Here is a 26,908-nt window from a genome sequence, read left to right as displayed (position 1 = left end):
AGCACCATCTCAGGTGAGCTCAGTCGGCTTGACAGCAATCCTGCAGCACATCCGCCATCCATTACAGCTGTTGAAGTCCTCTGGTATCTAGGGCTCTGGCAGCATGCTGTTGTCCAGATTTGACTTCCTCAAGTGCCCCCGAGTCTGCGGAGAGAGAACATGCGGTGGAGCCCGGGAGAGAGAAATTGGTGGCGTCCTGGCTGTATAAGTGGTGAGCCGTAAGTGGCTCACCGAGAGAGACGCAGCGGACCCCGGGGGTCAAGGTTTCGCTTCCCTGCAGGCCCCGGTGCCCCACACAGAGCTCGCCACCCAAGCTGCTGGACTGGATGTCTAGGAGGAGGCACTGGGCCACGAGGCATGTGAGGCAAGGCCCACAAGGAAGGAACTAAGACCCACGAAAGCCCGCAAGGTGAGGAATGTTGGAAAAAACCAAAGTAGGCAGAAAAAAAAGAGGGTGGGAATCCCGGGGAAATCATTTCTCCCTGGGACTTGGGCCCTCTCTTAATACCCCCTCAACCACTTACCAGGACTATTGACACTGCAGGGGGCCCGTGATGGAGACTGGGTCCCGAGTATACACTGCACATGGACAGATCGGGCTGCAGGGGAAGCACCGTGGGTTAAGGACTGGCCAGCCTCAGTTGATATGGGGATTCCTACTTATAAAAATGGATCCCGCATACACCTAGGCTACCAGACTCCTCTGGTGGGTGAGGCCTGCCATGTGCTTCCAGGACACTCACTGGCATGGTAGCGGCAAGGGCCTGGTGATGACGTTTCAAGTTATCTGGTGGTGTGGACAGTGCCCCTCACCAAGTTGAGGTTCTAAAAGGGCCAGAGGGAAGGCATACTTCTCACTCACAGCCATGACACATGGCACTGCTGCCTGGGCTGAGAGCACTACTGATATTTATTACGCTGCTGGGGCGGATATATTGTTGAAGGCTCACTGAAACCTTAGCGTGCTCTGGCACATTTGTGGGTTCCCGTAGGAGCTAGAGACTGCGCCAGGGAGAGTCACTGACCTCACTTGACACAATACTAGCACACTAGAGGCAAACATTCCTACAGAAGCCCCTCTCCTCCACATGCAGCCTGGGAAAGAACAGTGCAGATCCAAACTGCTACTGCCGCCTACACGACGTGACACTGGGAGGCAGAGACCGCAGCGAGCAGAACCCACAAAATACCAGCTAGGAGGTAGTACCAAAGAACCGGGCGAGTCTGGACACTATTGAGACCCGGGGCCCCACCATACACCTCCATGCACAGAACAGGCAATACTCGCACTATGGCTAAAGACAAGGGCTCCAGGCCCATTAGACAAGGCAAGATGGATCTCTACGCGAAGGTGCTGACCTCCCAGGCAGAAGCGGACATTGCGGTCCCTGATTTACCAGACAACACAATACTTCTAAGGGCAATCCAATCCTCACCGAAGGCACTAGAGGGGAAGATTGGAGAGGTGTGCTCCGAGGTCTCCCTGTTGAGGCAGGACTTACGAAATGTCTTAGAGAGAGTAACAATAGCCGAAGCCAGGATATCAAAAGTAGAGGACACAGTGCAGGGGCTGCGAAGAACAGGTTAATTACCTTTGGTACATTGTATCTGGTAGAGACATAGTCGTAGATTCCTTACCTTAGAATTTCCCCCAAATTGTCAGTCTGGAGCCGGAGATTTTTGAACAGCAGTATCCCTGCGCGTCGGTAGGTTGTGTCAGTCGGCTCCGCCTCCTTCGTTGGCATCGTGGGCACTGGAATGACGTCATGGGACCTATATAGATGCCACCCATGCGTGCTTACGTTCGTTCCTAACACAACTTTCCACGCCAGAAGCACCAAGTCATGAAAGACACAGACTACTGGTGCGTCAAAACTAGGGCCCTTTAGGTTAGTCCCTATCCTTAGAAATCAGTTTCTAGAGCAAGGAGGATGGGTGGGGTGGTATGGAATCTTCAACTAATATACGTCTCTACCAGATACATAATTACCGAAGGCAAGTCAATTGTTCATCTGATAGAGACTATTAGTTCTAGATTCCTTAACTTAGAATAGAAACCCCAGCAATACCAACCCCAAAGGAGGGTCTGCAAACCAAGATCACACTAGGAACTCCTGGAGGACCGAATGGGCAAAGTACCTGTGTCTCTGGACTTGTCTGTCCAGGCAGGAGTGTCTGGTAAATGTGTGCAGGGATGCCCATGTCGCTGCCTAACAGATATCAGGGACTAGGACTCCGCGTACTAATGCAGTGGTGGCCACTGCTGCTCTAGTGGAGTGAGCACGCAACCCTAAAAGAGGTTCTATTTTCGCAAATGCATAGCCTATGTTAATGCAGCGGACAACCCTTCGAGAGATAGTCCATTTTTGCACAAGCATGACCCTTTTTAGAGCCCACATAGCAAATGAAGAGTTGATTATCCACCCGGAAGTCTTTGGTACGGACAAGATAGAAAGACAATGCACATTGTGGATCCAGACAGTGGAGTCTCTCCTACTCTTTGGAGGGATGCGTGGGCGGGTAAAAGGTGGACAGTGATGGATTGTCCCACATGAAAGGGTGTGACCACTTTAGGGAGACACAAAACTTCGAAGCACCACGTTATTCAAATGGACAGACAGATAAAGAGGCTCAGAAGATAGAGCCTGAAGCCCGCTAACTCTGCGAACAGTGGTGATGGCAATAAGGAAAGCAGTTTTAAGAGTTAGAAGTCTAAGAGGACAATTATGAAGACACTCCAAGGGAGCAGAAATAAGAAAAGTCAAGACTAAATTCAAATCCCACTGGGGCATTATGAAAGGGAACGGAGGAAACAATTGAGTAAGGCCCTTAAGGCACCCATTTATAATGAGAGACTTGAACAAGGAAAGCTAATCCGGAAGTCTCAGAAAGGCAGCGATAGCAGCAAGATAACCCTTAAGGGTGCCCAAAACAGAACCCTGCTCGGCCAAAGAAAGTATGTACAAAAGAACCTCTGAAAGAGAGGGATGAAGGGGATCAACACGACTGACGACGGACCCTGAACCAACTGACGCCACCTACTGATGTGCAGGTGTACTGCTGTTGAAAAATCTCTGGATCCAGACTGACTCCTGGGGGAATTGTAAGGTTAGGAATCTACAACTAATAGTGTCTATCAGATGCAGTATATTTTTTCCCACATAGGATAACAAAACCGCTTTAAGAACACAATGATGAAAAATCACTAATTCGAAAAGTACTTATTTGCTTACGGTGATGTTTTGGTCCACTATATAAAGAGCCAGCTTCCTACACTGGGAGCCAATGAACTGGCTGTGCCCCCCTGCTCCCAGGACCCTTGTGACCCAAGCCCTCCATTTGGCATGCCCAGACTTGCCCCCAAGTCCCCCTCTACAGCCTGTTTCTAGGTGACACCCACCTCTTTCCACCGGAGTAGCATGCAAAGTGACAAACCCCTACCAGCACCTCTATACCCGGACGCCCGATGGCAGGTACTGAGTAACTGCTAGTGATAATTTGGACCTTGGCCCCCTATGACATTAAATACCGAAGGAGGCACCCAGAAACAGACGGTTAATAACTGTATGCAACATATGCCTTTTTATTAACATAGGAAAGCACTGCTACACAAAGACGCATTTAAATTAACTGTTTACTTATCTGTCAAAATCTGACAAAAGACAGCATTTAGTGTCATCATTATGGTCGAGACTGGGCAGCGCGTGCGCTGCTCTGCGAGGCATGCTATATTGAGGTTAGGCATAGAAGCTTCGCCCATGTCTCGCCCATCTTTTCAATTGTCTCCTGTTACTGTCCTTTCAAAATCGTTGCTTTTCATTTGTAAATAGGCTTACTAGTCCCTCCTTGGTACCGCCTTGTCTGCATTTGTAACCTCCCATAACGACTGGCCTTTCTACTGTGTCATTACACGGTGTACTTTAAAAGTTGGTAAGCACTATTTTTTTAATGATCTTCCCCTATTCCACCCTGGACATTGCAGCACGTCGCATGCTTTTAGTAATGTATTTATTTAAATTACAGCACGGTCCGCTTTAACTATAGCGGCCACGCTTATTTAATTATTAATTTATGGCGCAGTCCGCTTTCGCATTAGCGTCTGCGCTTATTTATTTAATTATTTAATAGCGCAGCCACTGTCACTTTAGTGGCAGTGCTCCAGAACCTTTCTAAGTTAATTCATTTTTTCCACTTTGTGTGAAAGTGCCACATATGCGAGTTCACTTTAATGTTGGCCATGCCCCTTTCTTTAGACATGGCTCGCTGTAACCTGAATACGGGTGCAGTGTCTACAGAAAGGGGCACAGCCACCATTGAAATAGTATTGCACTTGCGAGAGTTTAAGCTACTGGCATTAAAAATAGCAATGCCTCATATGATTTGCTTTTAAAAACACATAAATAAAAGTCAGTCATTTACAATGCCAATAGCTTTAACAATCCCAAATGCTACACCTATTGCATTGAAAATGCTTGTTTTTACCACTGCAAACCAATAAGGGTTGCCTGAACTCTTTAAACAGTGCACCTCATTTTGGTCTACTATATAAAGAGCCAGCTTCCTACAAGCCACATTTCAGGCTATAACATTTTTGCCCACCAAGCAACCTCAAACAGGATTTAGCCATATGCAAATCAGCAATGGAACAGTCATACCCAAATTCCAAGTCAGGACCTCTCTGAATGAGAACACAAGCAATCCAAGTTCAGTTGTGGCCTAGTTAGGACAGGTCAGCGAGTTGTAGGTTTAGTCCTGTGAGACAGTGAGCACGGATCCCACATCTGTGTGCTGCAAAGTGGAAAACAAAAAAGTGCTCGATGAAGGCTTGAATAAATTCAGACGCTCAGGGCTGACGGGGGGAAACTAAGGGTGGTAACAAGTAATGGGCAGTAAGGTGGACAGTTAAGGGGTGGAAATGGAGGTGATCACTTGTAGATGAGTTGTCAGCAAATAGGGTAACTTGCTGGCTTCAGTATCTGGCTTGACATTCTAGTTGTCCAAGTGCGACTTTGAGGCATGAAGTGAGGCAAACATGTGGCTTTGGGATCTGTAGGAGGAAACTATTATACAAGGTATAATGTAAACCACTGATTTGACTACCTTCATTAGATGCCTGACTTCACAAAAGGGTTGAAGGCGTAGGTTCAAAAACATGGGACAATATAGAAAAATTCTAGCATGCTCAGGTTCTGAAAAATACTGCCATTATAACAACAGTCAAATAAACAAAATGAAAATAATTGGTTCAGAAGTTACAGCATTCAAAGAAAATATGCTGCACACCTACCGAAGGCACTTGTTCTGCATGGGGCAAGGGCAGAGATCCATTGGATGGTAAAGGCAAACTAGGCTGTCAGGATTACAGGGGCAGGTAAGAGCAGAGAGGAAACATGTAGTTCTGCAAGCAAAACACTGCCGCTCATCATCAGGGACCAGCTCAAATACCTCCTCTTCCGACATCACCACACCCTGGAACAGAAGTTCACCTCATTAATGCAAAGGTTTTGAAATAAATAAAAAAACATTAAAGGGAAAATGTTATACATTTGTAGGAATCTGGCTCTTTATAGGAGTAGGAAGCTGGCTCTGCATATAATATACCAAAGTGAGGTATAGTGTGTACAGAGTCCAGTGGAACCCAACAGGTAGGCAGAGGTAAAGTAGATAGCACCTCACTCTCTATTTTTGGTAGTGTGGTCAAGCAGTAAGGCCTTATCAGAGGACAATGTTAAGCATTTTTTGTACACACTCAGTCAGCAAATGATCTCACACACTCAAAGACTGAACTTCAGACCAATTGTTTTTGTATAAAAATATTCTTTTATTTATTTTATTTTCTAGATCTGGCCAGATCTGGCACAGGTAAGCAATAAATACTTTACATTAATAATGGAGTTGTAACAGTTCGGATTGCAATTGTAAATGTACTTGATTTGATTACAGTAGTGTTACTGATAATGCAATGCTTTTCAGAATACAGTACATATACTTTGTATAGGATTTTTTGTAAAATGACCAGCAGATTACTTTGCAGATTACATTTCTTACACAGTGGAGTATACCTGGATACTGCACTGGGACATTTTCTGTAAACAGGTGAGTAAAAGCGTTTTTGTGATATAGTACAATCTTAAAAGGATTTCTTAGGTTTTTGAACTCCACACTCAGAAACTTTTCACAGAAAACCAATCAATGTTATCCTGTAGAGTAAAATAGTGTTATCGGTTAAGAGGTAAGTACTTTGTTGTGGGAGCTAGTATTCTGGGGTTAGACTCAGGGGTCCCAGAGGGTCAAGGATGCACTCTTGTTACACCCTCAGCAGCACTAGTTCGGCCGGGTGCTGAGGCCCAATGCTATCCAATGGGGGGATAGAGGCCTCCGGTTGGTGGCTGCTGACGAGCAGGCCACTGGGTTGTGGGAGCAAAGCTCCTGGACGTAAACTCAGGGCAAATGGTGGTTTAGGCAGCACCAAGTAGCTCAAAACAAAGCGTGGAGTGGGCGAAAGAACGCAATCAGAAGCAAAGTTGGCAATGCCTGCAGCAGGCAGGAATACGTGCACTGTTTTCTATTTATTTAAGCAGTTAAGATCCAAAGTTACATCTGGAATTCAATGTAAAGGTTGCCTCTTAGGCAAAGAACCCATGCATTTATGTTATTTACATCTGCTACCAAATATTTGTTTTCAAATGTTATCTAGGATGCGTCATAAACCCATATATCTCAAAAACCTGTGGATGAACTTCTAGTTTAACATGGCTGCCAGGTCACTAACTTTGGAATTAAACGGGGTCAAACAGCTAGCTATTGCTTCTACGCATGTGCTGCAGCTATTTGCGTAGGAGCGATTATAGGTAGGGTGTACATTTTTACTTTACTATAGCGCACGGCAGTGCATTTACTTGAGCCTTATTCCATATATATGTGATACGGACCACACTGTGTAAATTAGGTGTTAGGATCGTCGTTACTTTTGCGTTCCCCAGATAGAAAGGAATGCACTGGACGGTTTGCATAGCTGCCAAGCTTTCAGATTGCTTATGTGTGACATTTACATATTTCAGTTTAATTATTAGTGACAATTAATGACTATGTTATGTTATGTAATGTAATATAATTTTATAATGCGCGCAGCTTCTCCGAAGAGTGTCCCGGCGCGAACCAAGAGGGGTCAGCAAACGAACACTGGGCAAAGAGATAGGTTTTTAGATGTTTCTTAAAGGCCAAAGGGTCTTTGGTATTGCGCAGCGCAAAAGGAAGGGCATCCCATGCCTGAACGGCTTTCTCGGCAGGGGAACAGCCACCCAGCCTGTGATGAATGAAGCTGGGCACTTGTGCTAAAAGAAGTGCTGATGAGCGCAATTGTCTCAGCGGGACATAGAAGGAAAACCGCTTCTGCAAATAGACAGGACCATGACCATGACCATAGAGGGCGTGGTGGGCAATAACAAGGGATTTAAACTTAACCCGGTCGGCCACGGGAAGCCACTACTCCTAATGGGGATTTCAAGGAGAAGCCTAGCGGCCGCATTTTGGACAACCTGGAGTTTATTCAGTGAATATCCCGGGATGCCCACATACAGAGCATTGGCATAATCCAGTGGTGAGGGAATCGGAGCGTGAATAACCGTCTCTTTAGCAGGCCTATGGAGAAGAGGAAGAAATCACCTTAAAGTTTTAAGGAGACCAAAGCCTGTGAGCTTCTTAACCTGGGTAGAGAAGGATAGATTATCCTCGAACCACACTCCTAGGTTCTTAGCTGATCTCCCATTAGATGTCGGTGGGGGGAACTCTGAAGGCCAGATCGTGTCTCTGAAACTGGGGGGGAAATTACAATAGAGGAGAATCTCCGACTGGTCTTCGTTGCATTTGAGTTGAGCGGCAGCAAGCCACTTGAAAACAGAAGACAAGCAGTGCTGTACAGAGAATACAGAGTCCGCATCCTTAGCCCAAGTAAAAAGGAGATGGGTGTCATCTGTGTAGGCAATCACCTTAGCCCCCAAGTCCTTGGCCAAATAGACCAGAGGAGTGACATATGTTAAAAAGAAGGGGGCTAAGAGAGGACCCCTGCGGAACCCCTGTGGCGACCAGCTGAGGGGTTGACGAGTGACACGTTCTCACAAGCAAAATCAAGCAAAGGCGATGAGGTCCCCAATCTTTTGCTCACTTGAGCGCACCATGCAATAATTTATTTGGCAGGGCTCACGATGCAGGGTGGCGTTATCCAAACTAATCTTGCAGTGCCCAACATTACTCCCTAGCGGCACAGCTTCAATGGAAAAAAAGCATTAGCAATGCAATCAGTCTTACCTTTGGGACCTCATATGTATTTATCTATGCAGCACATTAGCCTGGATGCTGAAACATCTACTGTTCTTTAACAGGGAGGGAAAGTAAGCCTCTAACTGTGGAACACGTCGGGTATGGAAACACATGGAAAGAAATACTGCCTATCAGCGGGAAATGGTATTGTCCAAAGCTACTTTTTTCATATAAAATCAAGGCCTTTGGTGGTCGTTCTGGGTGACCTCAACATTTGGTTTGACAAACCCAATATGACTGATCCAAAAACAATATTCACTGGCCTAGACGCACTAAACCTGCATCAGATTATCCACAAACCCACACACATCGCTGGACATATCCTAAATGTCATTTTTGCTAATACCGAAGTAGTTACCTTTCAAACTATAACTCCAGTCACACGGTCAGACCACCACTTGCCTGCTTTCCAACATAAAACAACACTAAGCGACTCACCTAAATCTACCTTACATCCATCCACCTATCGACCGTGGACAAACTCAATTTGGAACACTTGGAAACACAACTAACATACAGTACAAATCTAGAAACAATAAATTCTGTTCAATAACTATTTGAGTGGCTCCAGGAAGCTTTTGACATCCTGATACCACTCAAAACCACACAACAGAACAAAAGAAAAAAAGCACCTTGGAAAAACACAGATAAAAGACATTAAAAAGAAAATTTGCAAGCTGCAACGTGCCTGGCTCAAAACAAATGCAAAACAAGACAAACTTCACCTACAGAAAATTAACAGATTATACAAGTCAGCTATCTAAAAAGTTATGAAAAGATACTATTCAGACAGAATTCAAAATGCTAAATGTGCAAATAAAGAATTCTATAAAATATCCAATGAATTTTGCAAATCAAATTGCCTACAAGGAACTCATCCTGTTACTCAAGATTTCACAGACAAACTGGCAAATCATTACACTGACAAAGCAGACCCCTTGGACTCATACTAGAAACCGAGACAAAACCCCAGCACTAAACCTTTGACAAAACAACAATTCAAGAATACTCTAACCCAGCCTCTCTGTTCCTTCCAACACATCTTACACAATGAATTTATGGACCTGGTCAAAGCAAGCAGGCCTGCCGACAGCTCTTCTGACCTGTGTCCACCACAAACTTTAAAGACAATTCTTTTAATAACCTCTGCTGCCACTCCAAAAGATGAATCATCAACGATTCCTTAACTACCAGAACATTTCCAGAAGAACTCAAAAACTCATACATACGCCCTTTACTGAAGAAAAAAAACTTGGACCCGCTGAACCCTGACAACTACAGACCCATTAGAAATGGACCTTTCCTCGGCAAACTGATAAAAAGAGCAGTGTTCGCCCAGATGTCACAATTCATTGAAGAGAATGACATACTTTCAGACTTCCAAACAGGTTTCCATCCGGGAAGAGGTACAGAATCTGCTCTCCTTGCCATCTAGGATGACCTGAAGAACACAGTAGACCGCAACGGGGTTGCTGCGCTTCTCCTCTTGGACCTCTCGTCTGCCTTTGACACGTTTGACCATGACACTCTGATAGAAAGACTCTACAAAGCCGGCATAGAGGGGACTGCTTTAGACTGGATTGCATCCTACCTTCAAAACAGAATAAATGTCATCCATACCCCACCTCTCTCATCCAAACCATACTCCACAAAAGTAGGGTTCCCTCAAGGCTCAATCATCTTGCCCATGCTTTTCAACATCTACATGAAGTAATTACTGGTATTGATCAATCAATTTCACCTCACGTGCTATAACTATGCAGATGACACACACATACTCCTTCAACAGGAATGCCCCAAAGACATTGGAAACTCCCCAATTTTCATTTGTCTCAGAGCCGTGGATCAGTGGATGACTTGGAGCAGCCTCAATTTGAATGCTTCCAAAACGGAAATACTCACGTCTGGCGATTGGAAACATTATGACCCGCTTGCCGCCTGGCCTGATGAACTGTGATCACTACCTAAAGTATCGAAGGAAGTAAGAAACCTCGGAATGACAATGGACTCCAAGCTGTCGATGAATGCCCAAGTGGACAAACTAGCAAGATCAAGCTTTGTCACTATAAAAATGCAGCAACAAATTTTCCCTCATTTACGATTTCCACACAATGTCCAAGCTACCATCTCCCTTGTTCTGGCCAAACTTGACCACGATCACCTTTAACGACCATGAAAAGACTACAAAGGATTCAGAGCTCGACTGCCAGACTACTCTTGCTTATCAAACCGCAAGCCTCATCTCACCTGTCTTGAAAGCCCTGCATTGGTTACTGGTTGCCAGAAGATCTACGTTCAAGCTGCATTGTATCACCCACAAGCAATTCATGGAATGGGACCGCTTTTCATCAGGAATAAAATCACCAAACACATTCAACAAAGGAACCTCCACTCTAAAATGGCACCTCGCCAAAAAATACCAAGATACAAGAAAAAAACATGGGTGGCGCATCCTCTGTTCAAGCAGCCAAACTATGGAACTCTTTACACCCCCAACATAAGATCCACGGACAGCCACCTTATCTTCAGAAAACTGCTCAAGAATTGGCTCTTCCCCACATAAGCACCATACGCAAACAGACATTTACAGCATATCCCTCTGTATATAATGATTTATTTTTATTATAGATCTGTACTATCTTTGTGTATTGTTTTGTATAAACATGTAGAATAATTATGTAAAAAAAATATATATATTATTTACGTGCAATAACATTTGAAAACCAGATTTTAACTGGTGCATCTTTGGTGTACATGCACTTCTTCTATTGTTCATCTACGTACCTTCCATGTACTTCGATCTGTATGTTTGTTACTTGTCGGAAAGTGGGTTTCTGTTGCAGTAACCCCCCCACTTTTTGCCAGACTTCTCATGCACTTTTACTTGATGTGCCCAGGGTCCCTCCCAATCAGGTTCCCAGGGCCTGTGTTCTTTCCCCAAAACTAACCCAATTGGCATCTCTGGCCACAGGTCAGCCCCTGGTAAATGGTACCACAGGTACCTAGGGCACTGTGACCAGGGAATACCTCTAAGGCTGCAGCACTTATAGTGCCACCCTTAGAAGCCCTGTACATACATACATACATATTCATTCATTCATTCATTCATTCTCTCATTGAGTCTCCATGGCACACATCCCTGTGTGCCTTCCCTACCACCCACTGCCCTGACATGGAGCAGTCACCCCTCTAGCTGGGTGCCCTATGCCAGTGGTGAGGGTACAGGTGCATGAGCCCTGGACCCCTACAGTGTCTAAGTCCATTCTTAGACACAGTAAGTGCAGTGCTGCCATTAAGAGTATATGGTGCTGGGAGCTTGTCATTAGGAACTCCACAGCACCATAATGGCTACAATGAAAACTGAAGTTTGGTATCAAACTTCTCAGCACATTAAACCCACACTGATGCCAGTGTGGGATTTACTGAAAAATGCACCCAGAGGAAATCTTAGAGATGCCCCCTGAAAAACGCCCCACTTCTAGTGTCCCAACTGAGTGGCTGCTTAGGCTGCCACCAAAAGACATGTTTCTGGACCCCTGGGTCGAGAGGCTGCTGCTCTCGGGGGCCTGAAACAATGCCGAGACTGGGACGAGGTGCCAAGCCTCCTACCTAAGGATGGGCAGGGTTCACGAAAGGGATGCTTCAAAGGCATACCGCCTTTGGAGATTCCCCAGACCCTTTGCTGCTTTCAGAAACTGGGCCCCACTGGTTCTCCCCCTACTTTGGGTGGGAGAAACGGTAAGAAAACCTAGTGAGAGAGGGAGGTGTGCCCACCTCCGCCAACTCCACCCCTCAGGTGGGGGAGGCGAGGTGAAGCACAACTCCGAGTTGCCGCCCTCTTGAGGATGGGGGGGACCCAACCAACCAGGGACAGGCTCCTGCCCCCCTCCCACTGGAAAGGGGCAGAATAGGGGACTTACTCACCCCAGGGAAGGGTCCCATTGGTCCCTGCCCTTTACCTACCTGTAACGCCCCTAAATCTAGTATTTAGGGAGAATCCTGAACCTTGCTTCCTCAGATTCCCGCAACCTACGAAGAAGGACGAAAGAAGAAGCCCAGCAGAGAAGACTGCAGACAACAACTGACTTGGCCCCAGCCCTACCGGCCTGTCTGCAGCTTTCAGAGATCCTGCGCCAAAAGTTGCCTTGTCCTGCAGAAACTCGATGCCTGGAAACACCAATGCACCCGTCGCCTACGGCCCGAGTTCGAGTGGCCCAATGGTTCCAGCGAGGTCCCCCAGCGCTACAGAGTCCGAGCTCACCGTGGGTTGACCCCTCCAGGTCTCCCTGATGCGCCTGCAGCCTCTGCACGGAGACCAACCCGAACGCCAGTGGCCCAGTAAGGTGAAATCCGACCTCAAAAGACACCCCTGCATCCAGCCGTCCTGAGCCCTGGAGAAAAGAACCCGAGGTGAACCTATGTTCCAAAGCCCTCCAACTTACCTGCCCAGCTGTTGGTTCCTCCCAGAAGTCTTCCTGGACCGAGCCTGCAGCTAAAAACCAAACCGAAAATCTCCATTGAAAACAACATGGCACCCAACACCAAAACAGCACACTGCACCCGGCCACCCCAGCGCCGCTGAGAGTGCACCTTTTGTGCTGGCTTGTTTTCCCATTTGCCCTGAGCTAAAGTCCAGGAGCTTTGCTCTCAAAGCTGTGTGGCCTGCTAGCCAGCAGCCACCAACCAGAGGCCCCCTACCACCCATTGGATTACATTGGGCCTCAACACTCTGCACTCGGACGCCCCAGTGCTGCTGAGGGTGTAACCAGAGTGCATCACTGACCCTGGGGGACCCCTGAATCTACCCCCAGAACTTGAACTCCCACTGTCGATAACTTACCTGTGAACCGATAACTACTTTATAGGATAACATTGACCGATTTTCTTCCAAAAAGTTTCTAAGTGTGGAGTTTCAAAATCTAAAAGTATTCTTTAAAAATCACACGAATAACCAAAACATATTTACTTACCTGTTTGCAGAAAATGTCCCAGTGTTGAATCCAGGTATCCAGCACTGAGTAAGACAAGTACAGTGAAAAGTAACTTACCTGCAATTTACTGAAAAGGCCTATTCATTTCAATGTACTGTATTAGCTAAGTGTTGCATACTACTGGTCCCCTGTAAATCAAACAAAGTACAATTTCTATTGCATTTTCAAACTGTTCTACATTCAGTAACTTATTACTGTAAAGTATGTAATGCTTACCGGGCTTGCTTGGTTCTAAACTAAAATACTGCATATGTTTTATTCAAAACCATTGGCCTAGAGTTCAGTTATTGAGTGTGTGAATTAATTTGCTGACTGAGTGTGTATATCAAATGCTTAACACTGTCCTCTAATACTGCCTTACTGCTCGACCAAGCTACCACAAATAGAGAGTAAGGTTCTATCTAACTTTAACCTCTGCCTACCTTTGGAGTCTCCTGGACCCTATACACACTATACCTCATTTTGGTGTAGTATATACAGAGACAGTTTCTTACATTACTTTCCTCTTGAAAAGCATATCCAATGCACTACCCTATGTCTCATCCTCTACCTCTATCAATAGCCTTAATCTACATATACCTACCTCCTCGATGCATCTATATACTTTCAATGTACTTATGGATCTATATATATTTATCACTTTCTGTAGGAAGCTGGCCCAGTATATACTATACCAAAGTGAGGTATAGTGTGCACAGAGTCCAGTGAAACCCCAAAGGTAGGCAGAAGTAAAGTTAGATAGAACCTTACTCTATATTTGTGGTAGCGTGGTCAAGCAGTAAGGCATCATCAGAGGTCAGTGTTAAGCATTTGTTGTACACACTCAGTCAGCAAATGAAATCACACACTCAAAGACTGAACTTCAGACCAATTGTTTTTGTATAAAAATATTCTTTTAGCTATTTTATTTTCTAGAACCAAGCAAGCCTGGCACAGGTAAGCAATAGATACTTTACAGTAGCAAGGCAATTGAAATACAGTTTGAATTATAATTGTTTATGCACTTAGGTTTGATTTGCAGTATGAATGCAGAGAAATACAATACTTAGTAAATGCAGTAGATAGACTTGAATAAGCTTTATAGTAAAATAGCAGGTAAGTAGCTTTTGAGATTACTAGGCTTACACAGAGTAGTATACCTAGATACTACTCTGGGACATGTCCTGAAAAATCGTTTTTGTTACATTATGCAATTTTAAAGAATTTCTTTAGTTTCTCAAACTCCACACTTAAAAACTTTTGACATCAAAACAGTCAATGTTATCCTACGGAGGAAAATAGGCCTATCAGTTTTGAGGTAAGTATTTGGTAGTGGGAGTTTAGGTTCTGGGGGTAGACTCAGGGGTCCCCCAGGGTCAAGGATGCACTCTAGTTACACCCTCAGCGGCCCTAGGGCGGCCGGGTGCAGGGTGCTGAAGCCCAATGTTATCCAATGGGGGATAGGGTGCCTACGGTTGGTGGCTGCTGACTAGCAGGCCACTTGGCTGTGGGAGAAAAGCTCCTGGACTTTAACTCAGGGCAAATGGGGAAACAAAGTAGCACCAATAGAGCACCCTCCGCGGCACTAGGGCGGCCGGGTGTAGAGTGCGGTTTCCACGTCAGACGCCCTGTTGTTTTCATTGGAGAACCTCCAGTTTGGATAGACACCGCAGGCTTCGGGATGAAGGTCTTCTGGATGCGACCACCACTTTGAGAGGTAAATTGGGAAGTTAAGGGTTGGTTAGGCACCGTCAGATTGGGCACACAAGGCTGTGGGGCATCGGGTACAGGGGTGCCTTTTGGGGTCGGATCTTCTTACCAGCTCCTTGTCGCAGTTAGGGGGGGCCTTCTGGATTTAGGCTGCAGGTGTCGGCTGGAGGCTTGAGAAAGGTCAGGGGCCACCGGATCTCGGGTCAGAATCGCCGGGGTGATGACCACATGGTGTCATCACCCCAAGCTCGGGCCGTGGACGGTGGGTGCAGAGTGGGGCAGATTCGGGGTGTCCGGCCAGAGCCAGAGGTTGCAGGTGAACGAATCCGGTGTTCACGGGAGACAAAGTCTTTGTGCTTAAAGGCAGGCAGGTCCACTGGGGTTTTTGAGGTTGCTGGCTGCAGGACACACCGGGATTTCGCAGGAGCATGTTCGAGGTGGAGACAGGCCGGTAGGGCTGGGCCAAGTCAGTGGGCGTCTCACTCTTGTTAGCTTCAGCACGGCTGTTCGGTCCTTCTTATTTTCTTGTTGCAGGTTCTCGTCTGAGGAAGCAAGGTTCAGGTGTGCCCCTAAATACTAGATTTAGGGACGTAGCAGGTAGGTAAAAGGCAGGGACCAATGGGTCCCTTCCCTGGGGTGGGTACACCCCCTATTATGTCACCCTCCGGTGGGAGGGGGCATGTCCCTGTCCCTGGTTGGCTGAGTTCCCTCATCTTCCAGATGGCGTGGACTGAGAGTTGTGCTTCACCTCGCCTCCCCCACCTGAGGGGTGGAGTTGGCCAGAGGTGGGCACACCTCCCATTCTCACATGGTTTTCCCGCCGGTTCTCCCGACCAAAGTGGGGTTCAGAACCGGTGGGTACCAGTTGCTGGAAGCAGCGAAAGGCCTGGGGAAGCTCACAAAGGCAGCAAGCCTTTGAAGCTTTCCATTTGTGGACCCTGCCCATCCTGGGGGAGGAGGCTTAGCACCTCGTCCCAGATGTGCATCGTTTCAGGCCCCCAAGAGCAGCAGGCTCTCGGCCCAGGGGTCCAGAAACATGTCTGGTTGTGGCAGCTGGGGAGCAGACACTCACCCTGGACACTAGTGGTAGGTTGTTTTTCAGGGGACATCTCTAGAATGCCATCTGTGTGCATTTTCCATTAAATCCCACACTGGCATCAGTGTGGGTTCAATGTGCTGAAAACCTTGATACCAAACTTCTCAGTTTTCAGTGTAGCCATTAAATTGCTGTGGAGCTCATAATGAAAGACTCCTAGCACCATATACTCTTAATGGCAGAACTGCAGTTACAATGTCTAAGAATGGAAATAGAAACTGTAGGGGTACAGGGCTCATGCACCTGTACCCTCACCACTGGTATAGACCACCCAGCTAGAGGGGTGGCTGATCTATGGCAGGGTAGTGGGTTGTAGGCATGGCACACAAGGATGTGTGCCATGTTGACTTCATTTTGTTCTGCACCAAAACACGCAGCCTGCAAAGGCAGTGTGAGAGTGTAAAGGTGCAGGGCCTCTAAGGGTGGCAAAATAAGTGCTGCAGTCCTTAGAGACCTTCCCTGGTCACAGTGCCCTGAATACCTGTGGTACCATTAGCCAGGGGCTGACCTATGGCCAGAGATGCCAAAAGGGTTTGGTCTTCAATGCAGCTTTAGGGAAAGAACATAGGCCCTGGTTACCTGACTGGCAGGAGTCCAGGGCACACTCAGTCAAATTACATCAGCAGTTCAGCAAAACGTAGGGGCACCATGCAGAAAGAGGGCACTTTCTCACACAATTTACTTTTTTTCACAATATATTTGTGAGGTGCATACTGACAGTAATAAGAACTTTGGGCAGTTACTTGAATCGTAGGTGGTTGTATTTTAATGTACTGGGAGCGAGGTTTTTATAGGCCAAATCCTAAAACTGAAAGGAATTACCTCCAGTATGCTCTCAAATTCAGCACAAGGGCAAGAGAATAACAGACTACAATTGCTGCACATAACAAAACAATTCATATTAGTAGGATGACAGTAGCAGGATGGATGAATAGTGAGCAGCACCTTGTAAAGAATCCTATCTGCCAACAGCCTTTAGTGCAATGATTGTAAAGCAACACTAAATGAAGAGAATACATAAGGGCGTTAAGAAAACTTTGCCTGCACCTGACTGGACACAGTGAAACTGGAGATGAGCACATTTTGTACGTTCAAGGTTAAGCTCCAAGTAAGAGGACTTTATAAAATGGAGGGTAAAACCGTGATCCAAGTGTGTTCACCACACTCCCACCCACATCCCAAAATAGCTTATTTTAAACTAAAACAGCAAGCCTGAATTGCCTACAATTCTTCAGCTTCACTGGGAAATCAGCATGGATGAACTGCCCTCTGGTACTGTTCAATGTAAGCTATATTGATTGTGCTGAAGGCAAGAGCAGAGCCTAAGGCTTCATCCACCTCCCCCAACTCAAACTCACATGGCTATAGACCTATGCAAACTTCAGCTTTCAAAACAGAGTATTTGTCATCTGAGTGGGGTACACATATTCAAGGCCTAGCAGCTCTACAGCTCTCATTATAGTCTCAAATGACAAACATGCTTTATATGAGCGTAGCCAAGATAGCTGATCCATGAACCAACAGTAGGGGCTCCTAACAACACTTGCAAAATTGCCATTAAAATTAAATATGAGACATCTGCAGGTTTGGCAGTATAGCTTTTTTCACTTTCGCAAGAGCAAAACTGCTAGACTAACAACAGTGGAACCCTTGAGAAAGGCTTGAAGATGTAAGAGCAATGTGTAAATGCTGAACCTGGTACTCCTCTTCATAAAACTCTCAATAAGGAATACTCCACCTTAACCTGTCCCATGGGTACAAACTATGAACAGAACATTTCTCCATCCCTTTCCCTATTAGGAGACAATCTTGAATCATTTAATACGCTGACCATCATTCTCCCCATTCCATGGTTTTCAACATAGGTTCATATGACCTCCACATTCTCAATATGTTCTCCGCAAACAATGGTTTAAACATTTGCTTGATAAAGTAAATATATCCATCAGTAAAAAAAAACCACTTGCCTAATTAGTGCTTAGAATCCAAATAAAGGTGCTTTGTGACAATCGTAACAAGACTAAACAGCACTTACTAATTGCATGACGGAATTCCTGAGTTGTGCCTCATCCTCTATCATTATTGCCATTTCCTTGCATATGGCTGCTGCTAGTCCCACATCTAGACACTCAGGATCTGCAGCCATCTTAAAGATCAGCTCTTCATGAGAAAAGACACAGTGACGTCTCAGCCGACGATAATGGTTAACACACTGGCGGCCGACTGGTAGCTAAAACACATACAATACAGATATGAGAATGATTTGAAATAATCACTGATACAAGTAAGTTTTGTTAAGTCCCTATATAATCACATATCTTCCTGTCATTTTTACATTGGAAATGATCCCAATCTCAGCTCTCTGCATTGTCAACAAATAACACAAGCTTGATCAGCTGTAAGGATTGTTCAAAGGCGCAAAGGAGAAACTACAAAGTGGGGTCCTTTGAGTCACACTGCTTGCAGGGAAGTGGAACAGTTGCAGGGGCAAAGCTTGGGTGTTAGGACCAGCATAGGGGGAAAACAAAGCATCATCAAACATACACCACAGGCGGCACAGGGGTGGCCGTGTGCAGGGTGCAAACACAGTGTTGTGCTCCCAATGCAATCCTATGGAATCCTATGCAATCTCGAAAAGAGTCTGTTGGCGTTGAACCGGAGGGTCCAATCAGAACACCAGGGATAGCACAGGTAAGGTGAGTTGAGGTGTTAGGGGTCACAGGGGCTCAGCTGGTCGCACTCGCCAAAGCCCAGGTGCTGCTGGTACAGGGTTGTCTTTAGACATCAGAAATCTACTGTGAGAAAGTGGCTCTGTATATACTGTTCCCTAATAGGTACAGGGTGTACAGAGTCCACAGTCCCCCAGAGGCTGATAGAGGTCAAAGTTAGGTATGACCTTACTCTCAAAAGTGGTAGCTTGGTCGAGCAGTAAGGCAGTACCAGAGGACAGTGTAAAGCATTTATTGTACACACTCAGTCAGCAAATGGTTTCACACACTCAATAACTGAACTCTAGGCCAATGATTTGTATATATAAAATATATGCTTGTTTTATTTTTAGAACCACAAGGGGATAAGAATATACTTTCTCAGAATGAGAGGTTGAATATAAATACTTTTGTTTCAAGCAATAAATTTGTAAAACAGTCACAGTTGGTTGCAATAAACAATCCTATTTCCTAAACATAACAATGCATTGAGCTCAATGGTAAATTCAGGTTATTTGTAATAAATTACTTTTCAGATTACTTTTGGAATTCCAGGTCTGGATCCTAGAACCAGCCTGGGGTCAGTATTCAGAATCAAGTGATGAAAGTCGACTTAATAACTGTAATGATTTTTAGATAATATTTAGCTATTTCAAAAGTTAGCACTTAGAAAATATTTCACAGAAAACATTCAATGGATCTCTATGGCAAGAAATTCAAATTGCAGGTAGAGTACTTTATCGTTACTTTAGTAATCCAGGACTGGGTGCCTAGACCCAGGACTGGGGTCCTTATCAAAAGCAGGTAAGTAATTTCGTTTGCAGAAATGGTACGATTTTAAAAGAATATTTCAAATTTGCAAAAGTAGACACTTAGAAGAAATTTCACAGAAAAGCAGACAATGGTTTCCTATGGGAGAAAAATGAGTTAGAAGTAAGTATAGTTGTGAACACTTTTCAGAGTCAGGGCTGGGCACCAAGATCCAGCACTGGGAGCTCACCTAGGAGCAGGTGAGTAAATTCGTTTTTGTCACTTGGCTGATTTTTGGTGAATTTTTGCAGTTTTGAAAAGTTCACACTTAGAAGATTTTTGAAGAAAAAGCCAATCAATGTTACCCTATGAGGAAAATGAAGTTAGCGGTTTAAGGGTAAGTACTCGACTGGTAATGTTGAAATTCCGGGCATGGACTCAGGGGTTCCCCAGTGTCAGGTAAGTACAGTTGGTTCACCCTCAGCGGTTTCAGGACGGCCGGGTGCAGAGAGAGTTGGGCCCAATGTTATCCTATGAGGGATAGGGGGGCCTTGGTTGGTGGCTGCTGTCTGGCAAGCCACGCGGCTGTGGGAGCTGGGCTCCTGGTCACTTACTCAGGGCAAGTGGGGAAGTAGGTTAGAGTAGAGAGGGCACTGCCAGGGCCACTCGGGCGGCTGGGTGCAGGGTGCTTTTGAGCCTTAGGGCGCTCAATGGAAATCAATGGGAATGTTCCGGTTAGGAAAGAGGCTGCAGGCTCGGGGACGAGGATGTTTCAGGTGCCACCACCACTTCGAGAGGTAAGTTGGGTAGTTGTAGGTTAGGTGGGTACCCCGGGATTGGGCACAGGGGGTCGCAGGGCGCCGGGTGCAGGGGTGCCTTTTGACGTCGGGAATCTTACCCTCTGGTTGATCGCGGCTGGGGTGGCACTTGGTTCTGAGGCTGCAGGCTTCTTCCGGGATGTCGAGGGGGGTCCTTGGGTGCCGGACTCGGGGTCACAGTCGCCGTGGGGTCGTCCTCAGGGTCTTTGTCCACTCCGGCACTGGCCAGGCTTGGCTGGTGCAGAGTGTGTTGGGTCCGCGGTCCCGGGCTGGTGCCAGGGATAGCAAGTAGGTTTCTTGAGTAGAGCCTCTACTCGTGGGAGTCCCAGGGGCTTAGAGCTAAAGGGTAGCCAGGTCCTCCGGGGTTGGTGAGGTTGCTGGCCACGTGGGATGCCGCGCTGGTGCAGGTTCGAGAGTCGACAGGCCGGTAGGGCTGGGGCCAAAGCAGTTGGTGTCTTCTTCTCTTTTTAGCAGCTGCAGGGCAGGTCTTTGTTCTTCTTGCTCTTCTTGTCGTTTTTCTATCTGGAATCTGGGGAAGGAAGGTTCAGGGGGCCCCTAAATACTAGATTTAGGGGCGTTACAGGTAGGTGAAGGCCAGGGACCAATGGGTCCTTGTCCTGGGGTGGGTACACCCCCTATCCTGCCTCTCTCCTGTGGGAGGGGGGCAGTAGCCTAATCCTGATAGGGTAGGGCCTCCCATCTTCAAGATGGCGAGAGCCCGGAGATGTGCTTCACCTCGCCTCCCCCACCTGAGGGGTGGGGTGGGCAGGCTGGCACATCCCCTGTCCTTGTATGGTGTTTCCGGCCAAGCTTCCCGCCAGAGTGGGGGGTTGCAGTGGCCTGGGGAAACTCCAACTGGCGGCATGCCTTTGAAGCTTCCCTTTGCTCATCCTGGGGGAGGAGATTTCTCACCTCACCCAGGATGTGCATTGTTGCAGGCCCGGGAGAGCAGGGGCTCTCCCACCCAGGGGTCCAGCAACGTGTCTGCTGTGTGGCAGCCTGGGCAGCCTCAGAGCAGACGTGGATTGCAAGTTAGCTGTAAGGGGGCATCTTCTAAGATGCCCTCTGGGGTGCTTAGTACATTAAATCCCACACTGGCATCAGTGTGGGTTCAATGTGCTGAGAAGTTTGATACCAAACTTCCCAGGCTTCAGTGTTGCCAATATGGTGCTGTGGAGCTCGTGTTTGACAAGCTCTCAGCACCATGTATTCTCAAATGACAGCACTGCACTTACAGTGCCCAGGAATGGACCCGGGTACTGTAGGGGCACAGGGCTCCTGCTCCTGTGCCCACACCATAGGCGTAATGCACCCAGCTAGAGGGGTGGCTGGCATATGCCTTGGCAGTGTAGGTGATGGGCATGGTACACAGTGATGTGTGCCATGTCGACTCTTTGTTTTGTCCTGCACCCAGACACTCAGCCTGCAAGGGCAGTGTGTGTGTGTAAGGGTACAGGGCCTCTGAGGGTGGCACAATGAGTGCTGCAGCCCTTAGAGGCCTTCCCTGGTCACAAGGCCCTGGGTACCTAGGGTACCATTTACTAGGGGCTGACATGTGGCTAGGGTTTGCCAATTTGGAGTTTGTGTGGTTTAAGGAAGGAACATAGGCCCTGGGCACCTGATTGGCAGGAACCCAGGGTACACTCAATCGAAGTACATTCAGCAATTTAGCAAAAAGTGGGGGCATACCATGCAAGAAAGATGGCACTTTCTCACACAACCCCCCCCCAAACGAAAGGTGATGAGACTAACCTTGTCCTATGGAGTCTTCATTGTCTAAGTGGAAGAACCTGGAAAGTCCATCTGCATTGGCATGGGCAGTCCCTGGTCTGTGTTCCACTTCAAAGTCCATTCCCTGTAGGGAGATGGACCACCTCAGTAGTTTTGGATTTTCCCCTTTCATCTGCATTAGCCATCTGAGAGGTCTGTGGTCAGTTTGAACTAGGAAGTGAGTGCCAAACAAGTATGGCCTCAGCTTTTTCAGGGACCAAACCACAGCAAAGGCCTCCCTCTCAATGGCACTCCAACGCTGCTCTCTAGGGAGTAGTCTTCTGCTTATAAAAGCAACAGGTTGGTCTTGGCCTTCATCATTGGTCTGGGATAGGACCGCTCCTATCCCTAGCTCAGAGGCATCAGTCTGCACTATGAACTGCTTGGCATAATCTGGAGCTTTTAGAATTGGTGCTGAGCACATTGCTTCTTTTAGGGTGTCAAAAGCCTTTTGACAACTAACTGTCCAGTTAACTTTCTTGGGCATTTTCTTGGAGGTGAGTTCTGTGAGGGGGGTCACAATGGACCCATACCCCTTCACAAACCTCCTGTAGTACCCAGTCAAGCCAAGGAATGCCCTGACTTGGGTCTGGGTTGTTGGAGCTATCCAGTCCATGATGGCCTGGATTTTGGGTTGTAAGGGCTGTACCTGGCCTCCACCTACAAGGTGGCCCAAGTACACCACAGTGCCCTGCCCTATCTGGCATTTGGATGCCTTGATAGTGAGACCTGCACTCTGCAGAGCCTCTAAAACCTTCCCAAGGTGGATCAGGTGATCCTGCCAGGTGGAGCTAAATACAGCAATATCATCAAGATAAGCTGCACTAAAGGACTCCAACCCAGCCAGGACATGGTTCACCAACCTCTGGAAGGTGGCAGGGGCATTCTTTAACCCAAAGGGCATCACAGTAAACTGATAATGCCCATCAGGGGTGGAGAATGCTGTCTTTTCTTTTGCTCCTGGGGCCATGCCAATCTGCCAGTACCCTGCAGTTAAGTCAAAGGTACTGAGAAATTTGGCAGCCCCCAATTTGTCTATCAGTTCATCTGCTCTTGGGATAGGGTGAGCATCTGTCTTGGTGACAGAGTTGAGCCCTCTATAGTCCACACAGAACCTCATCTCTCTCTTTTCACCCTGTTGATGAGGTTTGGGGACCAGAACCACTGGGCTAGCCCAGGGGCTCTCTGAAGGCTCAATGACCCCTAACTCCAGCATCTTGCTGACCTCAGCTTTGATGCTTTCCTTGACTTGATCTGACTGTCGATAGATTTTGTTCTTGACAGGTGCACTGTCACCAGTGTCCACATCATGGGTACACCAGCTTGTCAGACCAGGGGTCAGGGAAAAGAGGCTAGCATATTGTTGCAAGACTTGCTTGCAGTCAGTCTGCTGTTGGGCAGAGAGGGTGTCTGAGAAAATCACACCATCTACTGACCCATCTTTTGGGCTGTAGGATAGGAGGTCAGGGAGTGGCTCACTCTCTGCTTCCTGTTCTTCATCAGTCACCATCAGCATGGTGATGTCAGCCCTATCATTGTAGAGTTTAAGGCGGTTCACATGGATGACCCTTTTGGGTGTCCTGCTAGTGCCCAGGTCAACTAGATAGGTGACCTCACTCTTTCTCTCTAGGATAGGGTAAGGGCCACTCCATTTGTCTTGGAGAGCCCTTGGTGCCACTGGCTCCAAAACCCACACCCGTTGCCCTGGTTGAAATTCAACCAGTGCAGCTTTTTGGTCATACCAGTGCTTCTGGAGCTCCTGGCTGGCCTCAAGGTTCTTGGATGCTTTTTCCATATACTCAGCCATTCTGGACCTTAGGCCAAGCACATAGTCCACTATGTCCTGTTTGGGTTCTTGAAGAGGCCTCTCCCAGCCCTCCTTTACAAGACACAGTGGTCCCCTTACAGGATGACCAAACAGAAGTTCAAAGGGTGAGAAACCTACTCCCTTCTGTGGCACTTCCCTGTAGGCGAAAAGCAAGCATGGTAATAGGACATCCCACCTCCTTTTGAGTTTCTCAGGGAGTCCCATGATCATACCTTTCAATGTCTTGTTGAACCTCTCAACAAGGCCATTGGTTTGTGGGTGGTAGGGTGTAGTAAACTTGTACTGCACTCCACACTCTTTCCACATGTGTGTTAGGTAAGCAGACATGAAGTTGGAACCTCTGTCTGAAACCACCTCCTTAGGAAAACCCACCCTGGTGAAGACACCCAGGAGGGCCTTGGCTACTGCAGGAGCTGTAGTAGTCCTAAGTGGAATTGCTTCAGGGTACCTAGTAGCATGATCCACTACTACTAGAATGAATTTGTTCCCTGAGGCTGTGGGAGGTTCGAGTGGACCCACAATGTCCACACCTACCCTTTCAAAGGGGACCCCCACCACTGGTAGTGGAATGAGGGGGGCCTTTGGGTGGCCACCTGTCTTGCCACTGGCCTGACAGGTAACACAGGAGCTGACAAACTCCTTCACCTTTTGGTGCATCTGGGGCCAGTAAAAGTGACTCACTAACCTTTCCCAAGTTTTGGATTGCCCCAGATGTCCAGCTAGGGGGATGTCATGAGCCAAAGTTAGGAGGAACTCCCTGTACTTCTGTGGCACTACCACCCTCCTGGTGGCTCCAGGAGTGGGGTCTCTTGCCTCAGCATACAGTAATCCCTCTTCCCAATAAGCTCTGTGGGTACCACTGACATCTCCCCTGGCTTCTGAAGCAGCTTGTTGTCTCAGGCTTTCAAGAGTGGGACAGTCTCGCTGACCCTGGCACAGCTCTTCCCTAGAGGGTCCCCCTGGGCCCAAGAGTTCAACCTGGTAAGGGTCAAGCTCCATGGACTCAGTTCCCTCAGAGGTATCTACATCCTCTCCAGGGGGAGAGGGGTTCTGAGTGTTGGGCTGTACAGAAGCTGGTCCCCCAGTCTTCTTGTCCTTCCTCTTGGTTGGTTGGGCCATTATTCCAGGCTCCAAACCTACTTTTTCACCCTTCCTCTTGCTCTGTGCTCTGGTTTGCACACACACCAATTCAGGGATGCCCAGCATGGCTGCATGGGCCTTTAACTCAACCTCAGCCCAGGCTGAGGTTTCCAGATCATTTCCAAGCAGACATGCAGCTGGCAACTTTGGAGAGACCACTACCTGTTTCAGGCCAGTAACCCCCCCCCAGCCTAATGTTACCATGGCCATGGGATGACTAGTGGTGACACTGTCAGCGTTGGTGACTGGGTAAGACTTCCCAATCAAGTATTGCTCAGGGGAAACCAGTGTGTCTTTCACCATAGTGACACTGGCACCTGTATCCCTCAGAGCTTCTACCCTAGTTCCATTCACCCAGGGGTACTGTAAGTATTTCTTCAAGTTGGGGGGCCACACAGCCACAGTGGCAAACTCCACTTCTCCCAAGGAGACTAAACTTGCTTCAGTGTGTTCCCAGATTTGCTCAGGGTACACCTCTGATCCCATGTGTATACTTGCTGCCCCAGGAGTGGCTGTACTGGGTGCCTTAGGGGCTTTGTTTTGGGGGCAAGATACAGTTAGGTGTCCCTGCTTCTTACAGGTATTACAAAAGGCCTTTAAGGGATCGAAGTTCTTCCCCCTATATGGTTGGGGCACATAGGGAGTAGTTTGGGTCCCACCCACCTGAACAGGTTTTTGGGGCCCTTTGGAAGACTCAGACTTTTTATCTTGGGGATTCTCACCACCTTTCCCCTGGGGAGGTTTTGTGACCACCTTCTTTTGGTCACCCCCAGTGGTTGTCTTGGTCACCCTAGTCTTGACCCAGTGGTCCGCCTTCTTTCCCAATTCTTGGGGAGAAATTAGACCTAGGTCTACCAAATGCTGATGCAACTTTTCATTTGTGCAGTTACTCAAAATATGTTCCTTCATGAATAAATTGTACAATCCAGTAAAATCCTGCACACCATGTCCAGCTAACCAACCATCCAGTGTCTTCACTGAGAAATCTACAAAATCAATCCAGGACTGGGTCTGGGTTTTGTGAGCCCCCCTGAACCTAATTCTATACTCCTCAGTGGTGAATCCAAATCCCTCAATCAGAGCTTTCTTCATGAGGTCATAGGATCCTGCTTCTGGCCCAGAGAGGGTCAGAAGCCTGTCCCTGCAGTTACCAGAGAACAGTTCCCACAGGAGTGCCCCCCAGAGAGGTTTCTTTACTTTCCTGATATCACAAGCCCTCTCAAAGGCTGTGAACCATTTGGTGATATCATCACCTTCCTCAAATTTAGGGACAATCCCTTTGGGGATTTTAAGGTCAGAAGTTTCCTCCCTATCCTTGTTTTTATTATTGCTGCCACCATTGATGGGTGCTAAACCCATCTCTCTCCTTTCCTTTTCTAGAGCCAGCAGCCTGGACTCTAGATCTATTCTTTTGGCCAGCCTCACAAGGCTGTCCTCTTCACTGGGGGGTCCCCCAGTGTTGTCTCTGGGACCAGAGCCACCTGTGTGGTCTCTAGGTGCCCAGATGCTATGTCTTGAGTTGGAGGGTATGGGTGCCATCTCCTCCCTAGGGAATAGTATGGGGAGGTTGCTGTCCTCCTCCCCTGTTTCCCTTTCCTCATCTGACTGGCCATCACCATGTTCAGATGGGTGGTCTTTAGCATACTCAGCCAGGAGCTCCTGGAGCCCTTGTTTGGATGGATGCTGACCCATTTGTAAATTTTTGAGTTTACATAAGGACCTCAATTCCTTGAAAGACAAGTGTAAGTAAGGTGTGAGGTCGAGCTCCTCCACCAGGTCCATGTTATTATTATCACTAA

At 47.3% G+C, this 26,908-nt stretch overlaps 1 protein-coding gene across 7 annotated transcripts in view; it reads right to left on the bottom strand.

Moving 5' to 3' along the window:
• The window catches only part of KDM5A (lysine demethylase 5A), a 1,031,636-nt gene that overhangs the window by 643,475 nt on the left and 361,253 nt on the right, over positions 1–26,908 (bottom strand). For all 7 annotated transcript variants that reach the window (XR_014981238.1, XR_014981239.1, XM_085652274.1 and 4 more), the window contains 2 exons: positions 18,131–18,325; positions 5,288–5,469 (listed from right to left, as the gene is read on the bottom strand). Coding sequence is in view for 5 of the 7 variants with exons in the window: in XM_085652274.1 (XP_085508400.1) it covers positions 5,288–5,469; positions 18,131–18,325 (377 nt within the window). In the remaining 2 variants the exon portion in view is untranslated. The remainder of the gene's footprint in view (positions 1–5,287; positions 5,470–18,130; positions 18,326–26,908) is intronic.

This window comes from Triturus cristatus, chromosome 4_1 (genome assembly GCF_964204655.1).
Source record: "Triturus cristatus chromosome 4_1, aTriCri1.1, whole genome shotgun sequence".
NCBI lineage: Eukaryota > Metazoa > Chordata > Amphibia > Caudata > Salamandridae > Triturus > Triturus cristatus.
Note: the sequence above shows the minus strand (reverse complement) of the source record. Positions and strands in the feature narration are given on the sequence as shown.